The following is a 17,649-nucleotide window of genomic DNA, read 5'->3' as shown; positions in this document are numbered from 1 at the left end:
ACTCTATGGACTTTTCAAAATGGGTTTTAAAATATTCAAAACGCTATTCCTCGGTTGAGTTTTTACGGAGACGCGCAATTTTCATCTTTAACTCTCGTCTAGTCAATTCTTTTAATTCCAACACTTCGAACACATTCAAATTATCTGTTGAAGGTCCGCTTGCAGCTATGACAGAGACAGAGTACTTCTCTCTCTTAAAACGCTTTAACAGTGATCCTCCAACGAACGTCAAGTCGTTGAAAATGGGATTTCCAGCCTCTTTGGATCTTCGAGCAGATAACAAAGTGACTCCCGTCAGAAATCAGGGCGATTGTGGTGGTTGTTATGCGTTTGGTTCTTTATCGTCTTTAGAAGGGCGATTGTTGATGATAGGTGGAAATTATAAAACACTTGATTTGTCTGAGGAACAAATAGTTCAATGTTCTCTGATTGAAGGGAACAATGGGTGTTGGGGTGGTCTTGGAAAACGTTCGTTTGAGTATATAAAGAAAAACGGGGTTGTTCAAGAGAGTGATTACCCATACACCGCAGTTGATGGTAAATGCCTTGTTGATCTCACAAAGAAGTTTGCGACTATTGGAGGGTATATCAATGTCCCAAGCAAAGATGTCAACGAACTCAAATCTGCTCTTGTTGGTGGTGTGGTTGACGTCTCAATTGATGCGAGAACAGTCAAGTTGCAATTATACAAAAGTGGAGTTTATACTGACAAAAATTGCAAGAGTGAAATGAGTGATTTGAACCATGAAGTATCTGCTGTTGGATATGGAAATGAAAACGGACAAGAGTACTGGATTGTCAAAAACTCTTGGGGTGAAGAATGGGGAGATAAAGGGTTCATTTTAATGGCCATCGAGAATAACACATGTGGTGTTGCTACAGACGCATTATATCCCATTGACGTTAATTACGTTAATTAAAAAGACTAGTTTTGCTTTGTTAAAACAAAAAATAATTGCTTCTTCTAAAAGACCATTTAATTTATTTAATACTGTTTTAAATAATATATTATCATTTAAAATGTCAACTTTTAATATTTTAAAGTAAATTAAACTGTTTTAAATATTTAGGAACTATATCTTAGTTATAAACTTTTTTTTAATAAAAATCTTAATTAACACAATTAAAACGATTAAACGTTGTAATATACTTGTAAAATATAAAGGCACTAATGGTCTAAGGGCAGAATTTCACCCTCCCAAGGTGGAGATCCGGGTTCGAGTCCCGGTTAGTGCACATTTTTGTTGTTAAAAAATAACAAAAAAATGAGTCACAAACAAATCATGAAAATAGTAATTTAAGACCATATTTTAGATGTATTTTTGGTTATCTCTTCCATTGAAATTCAATACAAATATCATATGTCAATTTGGACACATATAATTATCAAACTTTATTTTATTTTTCAAAAAAAATATGTTTTATATTTAACGATATTGGGTTTTTATTATTATTTATAATAACAGTATTATAATTTATAATAAAAATAAAGTATTTTTTCTAAAAAATGGTTTGTATTTTATTTTTTTGTTATTTTTTTATAAATATGTGTTAAAAATAACAAAAATGATAAACAATTGAAAAAAATATAAAGCCAAAACGAATGACGACTTGGTTTTGTAATGTGAATACGACGAAATAAACCATGTCAATCAGGTTATTCAAAATTAATAAAATGTCATGTTTGATAAAGTGGACATGTCAAATTATTATTTAAGTTTTCAAGTTGAAAAACAACAACAAGTGATTTGGAAAAAAGTCAATGCTCAGGATTTTTTTATCATTAGTTTTAATTTATGATAATTTTATTAATAGTTAATGGTTTTTAATTAGCGATATTGAGTATAGTAAATAATGGTTTCATATTTTCGGTCTAGTTCTTTTTTTTTGTTATATTTTTAGAATATCGTTAAACTGAAAACAGATTTTATCAATCATTGTTGTTTTATTTAAGAAAAAAATAAACGAAAACTTTATCATGTGTTCTTTGAATTGTCTCAAAATGAATTATTATAGTAAATTGATTATATTTTTTATTAATTTATTCAAACAATAAAATATTTTAATATTAAAATATTTTATTGTTATTTTTATTGATAAAAAAAACAATTTTTTATAATTACCAACAAAAAATATTTTAAATTTGTGTAAACAATGGCTATTAGCGATATTCTGAAATTTTGTAAAACACAAAAATGCATTTTGGATGGGTTCATGAAAAATAACTTTTTATGGTCTAAAAACACGAAGTTGTTTAAAAGATTGATTTTATTTTTTTAAATACTTGACTTAATATTTTTATGGATAACAATCTAAAGTAAATATTAGTTTTATAAAACCATCAAATATATTTTATAATTTATTAACATCAATAATAATAAAAAATAAACATTTTTGATTTATTAATATTTTGTGGGTTTTTACACAAATAATAACACCTTTTGTCAAGTAAATTAATCTTGTTATTTATGTTTGATTATTTTCTTTGTCGATTTGATTGACTTTGTCACCAAACAAAAAATTAAAAGTAATTATCATTATTAAACCCTTAAAAATATAACTATAAAAACAAAACAATTTATGTTTTTTTGCTACTTGTTCTGGGTGTTTTTATTCCATAAACACTCACTTGGAGTCCCAACATGTGAAAAGGGATATTATTTTTCTCCAACTGGAAATTGTGCCAGATGTGAACCTAGATATTACTGTCCAAATGGAATTGATAAAAAAGAATGTGGGCAAGGTTATTATTCTTCGGGTTTTGCTTTTTCAAATTGTTTATTGTGTCCTGATGGGACTTACACTTTTCAAAACAAAACGACTCAATGCACGCCGTGTAATCCAGGGACTTACTCCATTGGAGACACAAAAAATACTTGTATTTCATGTCCAATAAACACGTATTCACTTGGAAATGCTTCCATGTGCGTCAATTGTACAAATGAATTGTGTACAGCGTGTTCCTCAACAACTGGGTACTGCACCTATTGTATTCCCGGAAGTCGCATAATTAATCATTATGCTTGTGAGAAATGCTCCGCAGGTACTTACTCACCAGGAGGAATTACAATATGCGAACAGTGTCAAGAAAATTCATATGCTTTAGTTGGCCAATCCCAATGTTCAAATTGTGATTCAAAGTGTAAAACATGTGATCAAAAAACTGGAAATTGTCTCTCTTGTTATCTTGGGTCTTTTGTTTCAGAAGGGATATGTATCAGTTGTGAAGCTGGATATTATAATGATGGTGATCATTGTTTTCCTTGTAATGAAAATACGTATGCTTATAAAAATTCAACAAAATGTATAACTTGCAACAATTCATGTAAAACATGTGATTCCAAAACTGGATCCTGTCTGACATGTAACGAAGGATGTTGGTTAAATAAAAATAGATGTTATTGTTGTCAAGCTGGTAATTATTATAATATAACCGAAAGTAGATGTATTGCTTGTCTTCCAGGAACTTTTTCTCCAAATTCAGGAAGTATAAAATGTGAAGAATGCAAAGAAGGAATGTTTACATCAAAAACAGCTTCAACAAGTTGTAGTTCATGTGATAGTTTATGTAAAACGTGTGATAAAAAAACAGGACAATGTACATCATGTTATACGGGATATGGATTGTTCTTATCGAATGTATGTGAAATTTGTGAAGCTGGATTTTATTCTTCAGATCAAACTAACACATGTTTAATGTGTTTGGAAAACACATATTCTCTTGGTGGAACATCTTATTGTACAAGTTGTAACGATTTATGTAAAACGTGTGATTCCACAAATGGCAAATGCACATAGTGTGTGGACAAATACGAGCTAATTAATGGGGTGTGTACAATCTGTGGTGCTGGCACGTTCTTCAACACAACAAATAAAAAGTGTGAAAAATGTTCGAAAGGAAAGTACTCGTCACAACAAGGAAACTTGGTGTGTAATGATTGTGATGATGGAAAATACATCGATTCAACAGGAGCTACATCGTGCATTGAGTGCGACACTTCGTGTAAAACTTGCAACAAAGAAACTGGATATTGCACTTCTTGCCAATCTGGAAGTATTATTAATTTGGGAATATGTACCATTTGTGAATCAGGAACAAAATCAAATCAAAACACAAACGAGTGTGAAATATGCCCAGCTGGAACATATTCAAAATTTGGTTCTACGACATGTTCTTCATGTGAAAATGGTTATTACTCAACCAGTAAATCTTCTGTATGTAATTCTTGTAGTACAAATTGTTCGACTTGTGACAAGACAAATGGAAAGTGTTTATCTTGTATAAACGGATATGGGTTGAATGGTTTAAGTGAATGTTTCAAATGTAATCCTGGACAATTATCTATTAATTCTTTATGTCAAGAATGTGAAGAAAGGTATTACCAACCAGAATATGGTCAGTTTAAATGTAATTCATGTGATGCTTTATGTGCAACATGCAATAAAATTAGTGGAAAGTGTATAACAGGTAATCCTGGATACGAACTTGATTCCAATAATAATTGTATAATTTGTAAAGATAAAGAGTATTCACTTAACAACACTTCTCTTTGCATTTCGTGTCCATCTTTTTGTATAAATTGTATTGGAGAAAGTGGCGCTTGTACTTCGTGTCAATCTGGACTCAAAGATATTTCCAATGGAAGTGGAAACAATTGTATTTCATGTTCTATGAATGGAAATTGTTCATCTTGTGATTCAAATGAAGATGAATCTAAAAGGAAATGTGTCGAATGTGATGTTGGGTATTTTTTGGATAACAACAATTGTTATAAATGTTCAAATATAACTTCTTGTGAAAAATGTTCCACTCGAACAAAAGAGTGTTTGGCGTGTTCGGGTAGCTTGGTTTCTATGGTGGAAATGTGTGTCTTATGTGAAGAAGGCAAAGTTAAAACGGATGTCAAAAAGTGTTCCAATTGTTATGAACTCATTGACAATTGTCAACTTTGTGATTATAATAACGGAAATCCAAAATGTTCAAAGTGTTTTCCTCAATTTGTTGTTTTTGATGGTAAATGTATTTTGGGCAATTCAGAAAAAACACATTTTGATTTTGAAAAAGATATTCAAAAACCAAATAATGTTGGTTGTCTTCTCCAAATAAACTCTTCTTGTTTTTCATGTCAAAATAATTATATATTGAATAGTTATAATTGTATTGAAAATAACAATGAAAGTTGTTCGTTGTTATCAAAAAAGACTTGTGACTTTTGTTTAAATGATGTAATAACAACAAACGGAGACTGTACCATTAAAACTGAATGCAAATATCAAATAACTCACAACAAAAACATCACTTGTTTGATGTGTAAAAATGAATCAAAGTGTGGTCTCCCTGTTGATAATTGTCGTCTAACTCAAAACAGTTATTGTTATACAGCTAACGAAGGTTTTTACACTACTTTGGATGGAAATGGTCAAACAGAACAATTAGAGAACGCAAAAATTATACAATTATATGGGGACAACAAAGTAGATATATTATGCAAAGATAATTTTGTATTACTTTCGAATAATAAGTGCTCCTCTATTGAAAATTGTACTCGTATTAATGGAAGTTATTGTGTCAAATGTACGGAATATAGTCATATTGCTAATGGAAAATGTGTTATTAACTATAATGATTGTTTTATTCAAAACAAAGAGCATTGTATTTTTTGTAATAACAAAATAACAGTTGAAGGTAAATATTCATCAATAGAAACGATAAACTGTCAAGAGGTTGTTGGAAACATTTGTAAAAAATGTGAAGATGATTATTATAAAGATATTGATAAATGTATACTAAAAGAAAACGCGTTTTTCACATTGTAAACATATCAGTACAGTTTCCAAATTTATGTTTGTAATGTTATGACCCATATATTTTGATTGATAAAAAATGTATTCAAAAAGGATGGACAAAAATGATACAAAAAGTCGTTTCATTGTTTTTCAACAGAAAAAACGATAATGATATATTTAAAGATAATTGTGTCGAAAGAGAAAGTAAGGGGTGTTTGAGGTGCTTGGATGGATTTTACCTTTCAAATTCGATTTGCCATCCATGTAATTATCCGTGCACTTTTTGTTCCAATTCAACATATTGCACAAAATGTGATCAATATTCTTATGCTTCAAACGGAAAGTGTACAGAGATAAATGAAATTATTAACGTTTGTGATGTGATGATGTCAACTTATAAAGGATGTGTAGTTTGTAAAAATGGTTACATGCGTTCTCCTGATGGAAAGACGTGTGAAATATGTGACCAATCATGTGAAACGTGCTCTAATGATGGAAATTGCATTTCTTGTAACGAAAGTTATTACAGAACACCCAATAATATTACAAAATATTGCAATCCAATTGAAGAACCATCGAATTGTTTTAATAAAACAAAGAATGGGTGTGTGTTATGTGAGGATGGATTTGCTTTAAAATACAATTTGTGTTACAAATGTGGTGAAAATTGTTCGAGTTGTGACACCAATTTTGAGTGCTTAAGATGTGAAGTTTATAATATTTTAGTGGACAAAAAATGTATTCATTTTTCACATATACCAAATTGTATTTCGTCAGAAAACTCCGTTTGTTCTCGATGTTCTAATGAATATAAATTGAGTGATGACAAAATTGAATGTACCAAAAAATTGAATTATGGACTTGTAATAGTACTTCCTGTTGTCTGTGTGATGGTTATATTATTCATGACAGTAGTAATTATTACAGTTGCACTACTCTTGTTATTCAAAAGAAAAGAAGATCTTCTGGTTGAAAATGTCTGTGTGTTTGAGATGAGTCGTTCCAATATGTCAATGACAAAGCTGAATGGAGAAGTTCTTTCAAATAAAAAAGAAATACAATTTGGAGATGAAAATGAAAACATCAAAATAGAACGTGAGAGTAGAGAATTAATTTGTGTGGGCAATCACGGGAAAGGCAATTTAAAAATTCAAATAACAACAAAAGATAATTGTGACAAATACACAATAAGAACGGAACCTAAATTGGTGACTTTGAAAAGTGGATATGCTTGTGAATTTGAAGTTTTTTTGACTCCACTTTGCACTATCAATTTGTCGGATGAAATTGTTTTAATTTCACTTAATTTAAAGACGGGGAAGAAAGAGACAACTTCAATAAGAATATCAGCACATACAGAAAATTCAACACGAATTGATTATGATGAATTAATAGAAGAGAAAAAATTGGGTGAAGGATCTTTTGGAATAGTATATAAAGGAAAGTACAGAGGAAGTATTGTAGCCATAAAAAAGATGAAACAAAAAACACAAGATGATGCAGAACAAATTGTTGAATTGAGAAAAGAAGTGGAAATGCTCGACAAATTTAGAAATGATTATATTGTACATTTTTACGGTGCTGTTTTTATAACAAAGAAAGAGTGTATAGTCACTGAATTTGCTCAATATGGGTCTTTAAAAGATATTTTGAAATCGAAAAGAAGTGATGAAATAAAGATGAAAATACGAGTGAAAATGGTGTTAGATGCTTCAAAGGGGATATTATATTTGCATGAAAATGATATTTTACACAGAGATATCAAACCGGATAATTATCTTGTGTTTTCTCTCGATTGGATGAAAGAGTAAACGCCAAATTAACGGACTTTGGGAGTAGTAGAAATGTCAATATGTTGATGACCAATATGACATTCACAAAAGGCATTGGTACACCAAAGTACATGGCACCAGAAGTACTTGACAAACACAAATACAAAAAAGCGGCTGATATATATTCGTTTTTTATTACTATGCTTGAAATTTTCATTTGGGAAGAAGTGTTTCAAAAGGACGTTTTGCGTTTTAAGTTTGCATGGGACATCGCAGACTTTACAAGTGCTGGAAAGAGATTAATAATACCCAATAACGTCCCAAGCGATTTATCAGAAATAATAACTAAAAGTTGGGTACAAAATCCAAAAGAAAGAACACCAATTGAGAATATAGAAAATGCGCTCGAAAATTTTTATAATTCAATATAAATTATTATTTTATATTCAAATTAATAGTATATTATTAAATTGAAAATATTTAAAACGTATGACAAGTGTGAAAATTATTATAATTATATTTAATTACAAAAAACAATAAATAAAATCAACAACTTAAATGTTGTCTTGTAGTTAGTCTTAAAACAATATCTGTTCGAAAACGTATTTTAACGAAAGTCAAATGGCTGTATTTTTTGATTGGGAATAATATAAAAACTGATAATAATTGGAACAATGGAATGGATTTTTAGAATGGGTTTTCGAAATTATACACATAATTGGTCAAGAAATACCAGATAATTTTTTGAGCAAATAACGTTTTTGTATTTTAATTATCGCAAATGGAGTATTTTTCTTAATAAAGACTAATAGTTAGTTTAAAAAACAGTTAAAAATGACAAATAAATCGTTGAATATTGTCTTTAAAATGTTACAGATAGAGTATTTAATAAATAAGTTCAAATGCAATTGTAAATTAAAGACAAATATATAAAGTTGAAACAAATAATTGTTAATAAAATGTAATTAACATTTTAATACAATTTTTATATTTTAGTGAATTAAAGTCCATTTTACTTAAAGAACTTTTATATTTGTTAATTTAAATTTTTATCATTTTAATTTTATCTAAAATATGATGTAATGAAAACTGACGGCTTTTCATGAAAAACCTTCAAAACAGATCGATTTAGTAAATATAATATGGTTTATTAATAATATCCATAATTTTAATAATATTATTTACAATTCTAATATTAGAAAAAGTTTTTCAAAAATTTGGGAATTATTTTATTTATATATTTATAACCATTAAAATATTAATAAGATATGAAAGATTTAATTATTGTTATAATTATGTTTTAGGTTTACTATAAAAATGAATTTTTCGAGTAGTTTAGTCGTTGCTGAAAAGAAAAAAGAAAAAACAATGGGTATGAACTTCATTGTGTAATCCAAATTATTATTTTTAAGTCAGTTAAATCAACCATTTATTTTTGATAACATAATCGCTTAAATTAAAGAAATATCAAATAAAAACTTGAAATTATGATATCATATCAACATTCATTGTATTTATGACCCGTTATTTACAGTTATTTTTTACTATTTATAAATAATAAATAACAATATGAAATTAAGATAGTACTTTTTGGTGCAAAGATCTTTTTTCCTGTCACAATTAATTTACAGTACGAAAACTATTGGACCCCAAAATACTTAAATGAAAACCAAATGTTGCTAACTGTCTTTTTTGAATCAAATATTTCTTCCCAAAAGTTATTATTAATGTTTTGTTTCAAACTATATTTCAATAGTATTTATAATTATATTTTTAATTTTCATGGTAGATTTTAAAAAACAATAATAAATATTAAATTTAACACAATTTATTTTTTAGATAAAATTATAATAATATTACTAAATACAAGTGGTTGATTATAAATATTAGTCTCAACCGTAGAAATGGGACAACGTAGATAAATTCAGCGATATACTTTATTTGCAAATGTACATAGGTATTCTTATGCTCCACCCATTCACTCTTCTTTTGGTCTTTTGTGCTGCAAAAACAACGACAGACTGTCCAACATCAGTTGAATCAAAAGAGTTCATTTTTGAAGGAAATTGCAACATTAACACAGTTTTGGCCATTGAATCAAGTGGAATACTTAGGTTAGTTCAGAGCGCAAATTTAGAAGTGACTTATTTAAATCTATACAACAATGCAACACTTATATTACTCGAAAATTCTGTTTTAAATACTTCGCAAAGAATGTTGTCAGAGTTGGCAAACAAAATAACTGTTAATGATAATTCAAAACTGCTTATAGCCACATATGTAGAACTCGCTGATAACTCCGTTTTCACAATGAACAACAATTCGTATATGAGCGTTCAGTCTTCTATCACTGCAACCCAGGGCGCCTCAGTGAATTTAAACAATTTTTCAAATGTCACTTCAAGCACTGTGGTCGTAGAAAATGTAAATTCACAATTTTTAATTACTAACGATTCATTGGTAACGACTGGAAATATTAAAATAAATAATGGTGGTGTCCTTACTGTGAATGAGAGAGGGAAAATAACATCAAAGGCTAGTTTAACTTTATATAAAGGCACCATTTTGTTTAAAGACAGGGCAGTCATTGAAATTAAAAATAATCTCTATGCACAAGAGGATTCCACAATGACCATTTCAAATAATGTGAATATAGTCACAAACGAAATGGCGGCTACTTTCTCGTCAATAATAAACATAAACGACGAATCTTTTGTGACTATTAAATCCGTGTTTATAGTGTCCAAGTCATTTTTTAATATCGATGGGCCAAAGCCCATTTTGAAAGGAAAAATAACAGAGTTTTATTGTGAAACTTCAACACAAGAATTTACTGGTCTTTCTTGGCTTGAAGTAGGGTCTTTAAATTTGGAAGCAAATTGTATTTCAAAAATCAATGGAAGAACATATAAAGATCCACCTTTATTCATTGTTGATAATTTGGTATCTATTGGCTTCAATTTCACATCAATAAACGAATTCACTATTGCCACTTCGAAACAGCCAATGGAAATAACAGTGCCGAGTGGGTATAATTTGTTGATGGGAGGAAGATTATTGAGATATGGAAAAGGCCAAAAAGTGTATTGCCATCTTAATGGAACTAAAGTTGCATATGGCAATTTCATTGAGGACTTTTGTCCATGTTCTGGAGAAGATTGTTACGTTGCCCCATTTGAGGCAATCAAGTCTGTTACTGTAACTATTCTAAAGGCCCAACACATGGAAAAAGAAGTCCAACAACAGAAAGTTAAACACTTGAGTTTTAAAAAACACCAAAAAGTTGATTTTCAAAGAACCAAAATTCGAACTCAAACAATAAAAACTTCAATAGAAGAAGACAATGTTGTTGTTATCAACAACTATAAATTGGTTATCAACTCTAACAACTTTGTTGTTTTTATTAACTCGGATTCAGTTGAGACAGTGACTGTAAACAATTTGGAAAAGAGTATTATTATCGCTTCAAAGAGTAATTTTGAATTCGATGGTATTCTGTGTAAGATGGGTGTTATCACAAACAATGTGTTAAGTTGTCATGAGTACCCTCCTTGTCCAACCGGACAACGAAATTTGGTAACAAAGAAGTGTGAATCATGTCCCGACATTAATTGTAATTTGTGTGATGAAACAAAAAGCTCAAAATGTGTGATGTGTCGAGATGGATTTCTCAATAACAACGGCATGTGTGTTGAAGACAAATTTTGTATGAAAACAGATGGAAACGATTGTTTCAAATGTACTGAAGAAAAGTCTCTTGTTTCAAAAAGATGTGAAGATCCAAAGGAAAAATGCAAAGACTTTGTTAATCAAGAAAACGTCTGTCAATTTTGTGTGCCACAAAACAATGTAATTAATGTGAACGGCAAGTGTACCGATGTTTCAATCAACACTCTGTCTTATAGCAACTCGTTTATTATTTCTTGTAATGAAGGGCACTTTTCTAATGGTACAACATGTCAAAAGTGTTCTGATGTGTTTAAAAATTCGATACTTTGCAATTCAAACAATCCAACCAAATGTGACAAATTATACACCATGTCTGCTAATAAAAAGTGCGAGAAAAACACTTGCCAATATCCAGAAAATACCCAAATGGACCAAAATGGTGTTTGTTCTCCTGCGATAGCCAATTGCACTTTCGTATCAAATGGAAAATGTTTGTCTTGCACTGAAAACCACATTTTGACTTCTTCAACACAGTGCACATATCACATTGATGATACTTGTGCAATACAGAACTCTTATGGGTGTGTGCGCTGTATATTACAAAATTATTCTGATGATTCTGGAAAGTGTCAATTGTGTGACTCAAATTGTATTACTTGTGTGTATAATTCTTCATTTTGCATAACTTGCCAAAACGGATATTTTATGAATGAACATCGATGTGTACCAAACAAAGAACTTGAAGAGAGTTGTTCAGTCTTTTCAGTGACCGGCAATGGGTGTTATCAATGCAAAAGTGGCTATTATCGTCTTGGTTTAAATTGTCTTCGATGTTCTGAAAAGTGTTCCACTTGTGTGAATGCTGAAAATTGTGTGTCATGCAACACGACAAATTTTTTGACAAACGATGGAGATTGCATTCCACAAAGTTCAATAATTGGATGTGCTTTAAACGTCACTCAAAACGGCTGTTCTAAGTGTTCTGATTCGTTTTATAAATACAAAGAAAACCAATGCGCAAAATGTCATACAAACTGCACTTTGTGCTCCGAAGAAAATTATTGTACATCATGTATTAATGATTACATCTTAGAGAAAGGAAGTTGTGGACTTTTTTCTGAAAGAGAAAAATGTCTGAAATCAAACAATTCAAAGTGTATTGAATGTAAGTTCTGGTATACACCAAGTGAAGATGGGACATATTGTGCTTCTCAAGTTGTGTGGTGGGTTATTTTGATCATCGTTGTATTTATAATAGTTTTATTAATTGTGGTCATAACTGTCGTGTATTTTGTACTGAACTCCATTTCAAAATTAATTCGAGAAAAATCAGTCGAGAAGAAGTTCACACTTTTTAAAATGAAAAAATCAAATATACAATTTGAACGAATAAAAGGCGGCGTTTGTGTCAATTTCAAAGAAATTAACTTCACAAGCGATATCGGCGATTTGCCCATTTTAGAGGAGAGTCGACAACTAATTTGTATTGGCAACGAAACAGAGCGCACTCTAAAAATTCAATTTTCAAAATGTGGAGATGAAAGGTGCAAAATTCGGTGTAACCCAGAAATTGTATCTCTTAAGAAAGGTTTTGCGTGTGAGTTTGAAGTATTTGTGACGCCCAATTTCACTTGTGTTTTTGAAAACAAGATTTTGATCATTTCACAATCCCTCAAAACAGGCGAGGAGACTTACAACGAAATAACAATTAAAGGAGAGACTGTATTATCCACACGTTTGGACCCCACTGAAATCCGAAATGAAAAGAAATTGGGTGAAGGTGGTTTTGGTATTGTATATAGAGGAAAGTACCGAGGAAACTGTGTTGCTATTAAACGTATGAAGAATTATGATGACAACAATTCTCTTACTGAATTTGAAAAGGAGGTTCAAATGCTCGATAAGTTTAGAAGTGAATATGTTGTGCATTTCTATGGCGCTGTTTTTGTTCCAACACAGATGTGTATGGTCACTGAATTTGCCAAATTTGGGTCGTTACAGGACTTGATTAAAAAGAAGAAATCAAGTGATATTTCAAAAATATTACGAGTCAGATTCTGCTTAAATGCGGCAAAAGGAATTCAATATTTACACTCCAATGGTATTTTACATCGAGATATCAAACCAGATAATATACTTGTATTTTCTTTAGAAGCAAATCAAAGTATAATAGCGAAATTAACGGACTTCGGGAGTAGTAGAAATGTCAACATGTTGATGACCAATATGACATTCACGAAGGGAGTTGGTACACCAATTTATATGGCACCAGAAATGCTAAACAAAAAGAAGTACAAGAAAGCGGCTGATATATATTCGTTTTCTATTACTATGTTCGAGTGTTTTGGGTGGCGTGAGGCATATCCAACAGCACAATTTAAATATTCTTGGGACGTAGCAGACTTTGTTGCGTGTGGAAATAGGTTATCAAAACCAAGTGATGTTGATGAGAAACTCTTTGCAATTATTCAACAGGCATGGATACATAATCCAAAAGAAAGGGCCAATATTGATCAAATTATTGAGATGATAGAAAGTGTTTATTTGTAAGTGGATTAGTTTTTCTTATATTATTAATTTGTTGTTTATTGTTATGACGTTGTTTCCAGTTATGTATAATGACATTTAAGTACAAACACATCTCATGTACATTTATATTTGCTTCAATTTTTATGAAGTTTTTTAATTTATATAAAATTGCAACAATAAAATATAATTAATAAATCATTAAATTGAATAAATTAATATTGAACTAATATATGATATTACTTATTAAATATATATTATCAAGTTTTAAATATTTAAATTTAACTGGTTTATGATTCAATGCATAAATAATAATTATACTATAATTATACTATTAATTTTTGTTTGTTATTAACTAAATAATTGAAAAAATAGAAATTCAATGTATTTTTCAATTGAATTTGTTTGTCTTTTTTAATTATTTCTTCAATAATTATTCGACAAATATCATGTTATTTCAAATGAGTCTGTTTATTAAAACTACAATTATTAATTTTTTATTATAAATTGAATTAATAATGATACAAATGTATCGAATTCTAAAACAAGATACTTCGAAAAGTTTAAAAAATATAAAAACCGAAAAAGAAACTCGAATATTTACTTGAATGGAAATAATAATTATTGCTTTGATCTTTTTGTCTCAAACTCTTTCATTGTGTCCAGTAAATAACAAAATTGAATACTTTTCTCGTCTACAATCGCTTCCATCGTTCTCTCAAAACTTTTCATATGGTAAACAAACAAGTCAAACGGCCACTTTAACACCACTTTCTTCTTGTACAAAAGGCCGAATCACTTATTACACTAGCTGGGCAGATGGTGGGTCGTGTAACTATGGTCCACGCACCGATCCTATTATACCCGGCTACATGTTTGGTGCTGCTCCAAATGCCGCGTTTTTCGACAAATCCAATAAGTGTGGAATATGTTACGAAATGGTTGGACTAAGTGGTACATTACGTTTTCGGGTTGATAATTCGTGTCCAGCCACTGACGTCCCCTGCAATGGCTCAATGATTCATTTTGATTTATCTGAAAATGCATTTCCATACGTCTCAACTGGTGGAGTTACAAATGTCACGTTCAGAATGGTTGCCTGCGACTATAAAGGAAAGATCAAAATCACAGCAGCAAGTGGAACATCTGTCTGGTGGTTCTCTTTTGTAGTCTCTGAGCATACCCTTGGTGTGAAGAGTGTGTTACTTAAAGACTCTGTTATGACCGAATTTATAACTTTGAATCGGACTGGATACAACACGTGGCCGTACAAAACATCAAATGGCGTCAAATTAGAATTTCCAGTCACTTTAAAAATATATTCAATAAACGGAGATTACGTCACTGCAACTGTTAAAACACCAGACGAAAAGGTTGTAACAGAAGCAGATGGAAATTTTGTTGTTCCTAAAGACCAATTTTTTGATGTCGAAAAGTTGAATAAAGTGACAAAACCAACAAATAACGACGAGTGTTGCACTCTTTGGGACGACTACTCTGTGTTGTATAAAGATGGTGTTGTCGGTACATACAAAGACTGGTCGTACAAATCAACAAGAAATTTATATTCCACAAATTCTCCAAAAGAGGGAAAATACTGTTTGGAAATCACTATGAACGCATATGGTGGATTACAACTTGGAGCTACATTCCCTGCTAGAGTCGACCAATACAAACAATTGCAGTTTTACGTGCGAGGAAGTATCGACACGGAGAAAGGGTTGTATATAAAGGCGTTGAAGACAGAGAACGAACCAATTTATGTCACTGTGAAAAAGGATGTATGGACGTTTGTTGCCGTCGAAATGACGAAATTGAATTTAACAAATAACCAGTTCTGGGGACTCGCTGCAATAAATCAGAATAGCTCAACAAATACTTTTTCATTTGATGCTATCACACTTGTTAAAGACCCAAATGCACCATCAATGGCAGCGTGCTGGGATGGAAAAGAAATTGCATCGAATGCATCAATGAGTACAATGACTTTAGTATTTATACTTTGTGTCGTTGTTCTTTTGTGATGATCGTCAAATTCATTTCTTCTTATCTTATGTTATTTATTATATATTACACAGAGTATTTTAATTTCTTATTTTTACAAACAAAAAAAAATAAATCTATGTATAAAAAACTACACCCTTAATCATTTGAATAATAAGTTGTCTAGCTCTGTTCTTATATTAATTGTAATTAACTAAATATCAACTTATGTAAACAAATTAATTATTAATTTGAAGCATTTTATTTTGCATGAATCATCTTTTAAAATTAAAAAGCTCGTTTTTTTCATATAAAAAATTATTTTATTTATTGTGATAAATAAACTATACAATAATATTCACATTTTGATCTTCCAAAAAATAGATTTTAAAGCTCCTAATAGATATTTGAATTTATAGTTAAAAATCTACCAGTGGTTCAACATTTTGTTATAATTAATTTAAAATACAAACAACAAATTTTTATAGCACAGTCAAATTAATTGAAATCGATTAAACTTGAACCATTACTTATCAATGGTAGGATGGATTTGTTTTATTTTTTTTAAATAACAAACAACCATTTTATTTGTTTTCGTATTTTTTTCAATATATTTGTAACAGATAATACTGTTTCATTATTTTGAAATAAGCAAATCAAATAATAAACAGGGTCCATTGCACTGAATTTTATTGGCTGTCCACTTATTTTTAAATCAAAATATCAAATAACAACCTATTTTTAAAGCACTAATTTAGCAACATTAAAACTACACACTGCTCCCAATTAAAATGATTTTACTTTCATCTGAAAACCTACATGAGTAAAGCTTCCGAAAAGTGCTGTCAAGAAATTGAACTTTCAACTGAATCAACCGAGATTTCCACAGCTTCTTCTGAAGAGGAAGACTGTTATTTCGAGAGCACAAAAATTTCAGAAGATAACAAAGAGCCAAACTCATTTCGAGTCTTTTTGAGAGCAATTTTGTTCAGAATGGTGATAAAGCAAATCATGAAGGGGAGACGAGGCAATTTGACACTTGATGACACGAACCCCGTTCCAAAAAATCAGAACATTGAAAAGGAAATTGACTACTATAAAAGTGCTTGGAAAACCGAGAGTGAAAAATCGAAGCCATCCATATGGAAAGTCATTTTTAAACGCGAATGGAAAAATTTTCTTTTTATGTATATAATGATTGCCATAGCAATTTATTTTCAATTGCATTTCCTTTAGAATGTCAATTCATAATTAAATGGTTTAACAAAGAGAACGCCAGTCTGAGAGATGGTGTTATTTTTGTAGTGTTAACTTTCTTTTTTCAACTCATATCAAGCGCCTCTGGACAATGTGCCAAAGCCTATTTTTTCGTGTTTTCTTTGCGAATAAGGAATGGTCTTATTGGTTTAATAAATGATAAAGCACTCAAGTTGAATGCAGCGGGAATAGCAAAACCAGGAAGATTAGTCAATTAAATGTCTAATGACTCTGGTACATTCATCAATAATTTTGAGTACTTTATCACTGCTATTGCATCACCACCGATGTTTATTGTGTTGTATTCTTATATGGGATATTATGTTGGGAAATGGGTGTATATTCCAACACTTGTTTTACTATTTTTCTTGGTGGTTAACATGTTATATGGAAGAGTAAATTCTTTTTTCTTTAGAAAATTTGTGACTTCCAAAGATAAACGCCTTTTTTCTTTAATGAATTGCTCAGAAACATCAAATTTATAAAGTACAATAGATGGGAAAAACCACTCGAAAGAAAACTAGAGAAATTTAGGGGGTAGGAAATCGTTCATTTGTATTTCACTGGATTTTTTCGGGCTTTATTCTTTACGTTCACGCTCGATGTAGGCTCGTTGATGGCATTATTAATGTTTATCGCGATGATGTACTCTGGA

At 30.3% G+C, this 17,649-nt stretch overlaps 7 protein-coding genes across 7 annotated transcripts; all 7 read left to right on the top strand.

Annotated features, from left to right (window-relative positions):
- Positions 1-5: 5 nt before the first annotated feature.
- Positions 6-920, top strand: EIN_017220 (cysteine proteinase 2 precursor, putative; the record flags this gene model as incomplete). The annotated part of the gene is made up of 1 exon (XM_004257176.1): positions 6-920. The coding sequence occupies one exon, from the start codon at positions 6-8 to the stop codon at positions 918-920; it is 915 nt and encodes a 304-aa protein (XP_004257224.1).
- Positions 921-2,580: 1,660 nt separating this feature from the next.
- EIN_017210 (furin, putative) lies at positions 2,581-5,817 on the top strand (the record flags this gene model as incomplete). Its single annotated transcript, XM_004257175.1, has 3 exons — positions 2,581-3,797; positions 3,904-4,240; positions 4,270-5,817. 3 exons carry the CDS (start codon positions 2,581-2,583, stop codon positions 5,815-5,817), a joined length of 3,102 nt encoding a protein of 1,033 aa, XP_004257223.1.
- A 92-nt stretch (positions 5,818-5,909) lies between these two features.
- Positions 5,910-7,598, top strand: EIN_017200 (protein serine/threonine kinase, putative; the record flags this gene model as incomplete). The annotated part of the gene is made up of 1 exon (XM_004257174.1): positions 5,910-7,598. The coding sequence occupies one exon, from the start codon at positions 5,910-5,912 to the stop codon at positions 7,596-7,598; it is 1,689 nt and encodes a 562-aa protein (XP_004257222.1).
- A 56-nt stretch (positions 7,599-7,654) lies between these two features.
- Positions 7,655-7,990, top strand: EIN_017190 (protein serine/threonine kinase, putative; the record flags this gene model as incomplete). The annotated part of the gene is made up of 1 exon (XM_004257173.1): positions 7,655-7,990. One exon carries the CDS (start codon positions 7,655-7,657, stop codon positions 7,988-7,990), a length of 336 nt encoding a protein of 111 aa, XP_004257221.1.
- Positions 7,991-9,506: 1,516 nt separating this feature from the next.
- Positions 9,507-13,778, top strand: EIN_017180 (protein serine/threonine kinase, putative; the record flags this gene model as incomplete). Its single annotated transcript, XM_004257172.1, has 1 exon — positions 9,507-13,778. One exon carries the CDS (start codon positions 9,507-9,509, stop codon positions 13,776-13,778), a length of 4,272 nt encoding a protein of 1,423 aa, XP_004257220.1.
- Positions 13,779-14,362: 584 nt separating this feature from the next.
- EIN_017170 (hypothetical protein) lies at positions 14,363-15,778 on the top strand (the record flags this gene model as incomplete). The annotated part of the gene is made up of 1 exon (XM_004257171.1): positions 14,363-15,778. The coding sequence occupies one exon, from the start codon at positions 14,363-14,365 to the stop codon at positions 15,776-15,778; it is 1,416 nt and encodes a 471-aa protein (XP_004257219.1).
- A 778-nt stretch (positions 15,779-16,556) lies between these two features.
- On the top strand, positions 16,557-16,973 carry EIN_017160 (hypothetical protein; the record flags this gene model as incomplete). Its single annotated transcript, XM_004257170.1, has 1 exon — positions 16,557-16,973. The coding sequence occupies one exon, from the start codon at positions 16,557-16,559 to the stop codon at positions 16,971-16,973; it is 417 nt and encodes a 138-aa protein (XP_004257218.1).
- Positions 16,974-17,649: the final 676 nt, after the last annotated feature.

The sequence above is a fragment of the Entamoeba invadens genome (assembly GCF_000330505.1).
Source record: "Entamoeba invadens IP1 unplaced genomic scaffold scaff_1105074724629, whole genome shotgun sequence".
Lineage (NCBI taxonomy): Eukaryota > Evosea > Mastigamoebida > Endamoebidae > Entamoeba > Entamoeba invadens.
Note: the sequence above shows the minus strand (reverse complement) of the source record. Positions and strands in the feature narration are given on the sequence as shown.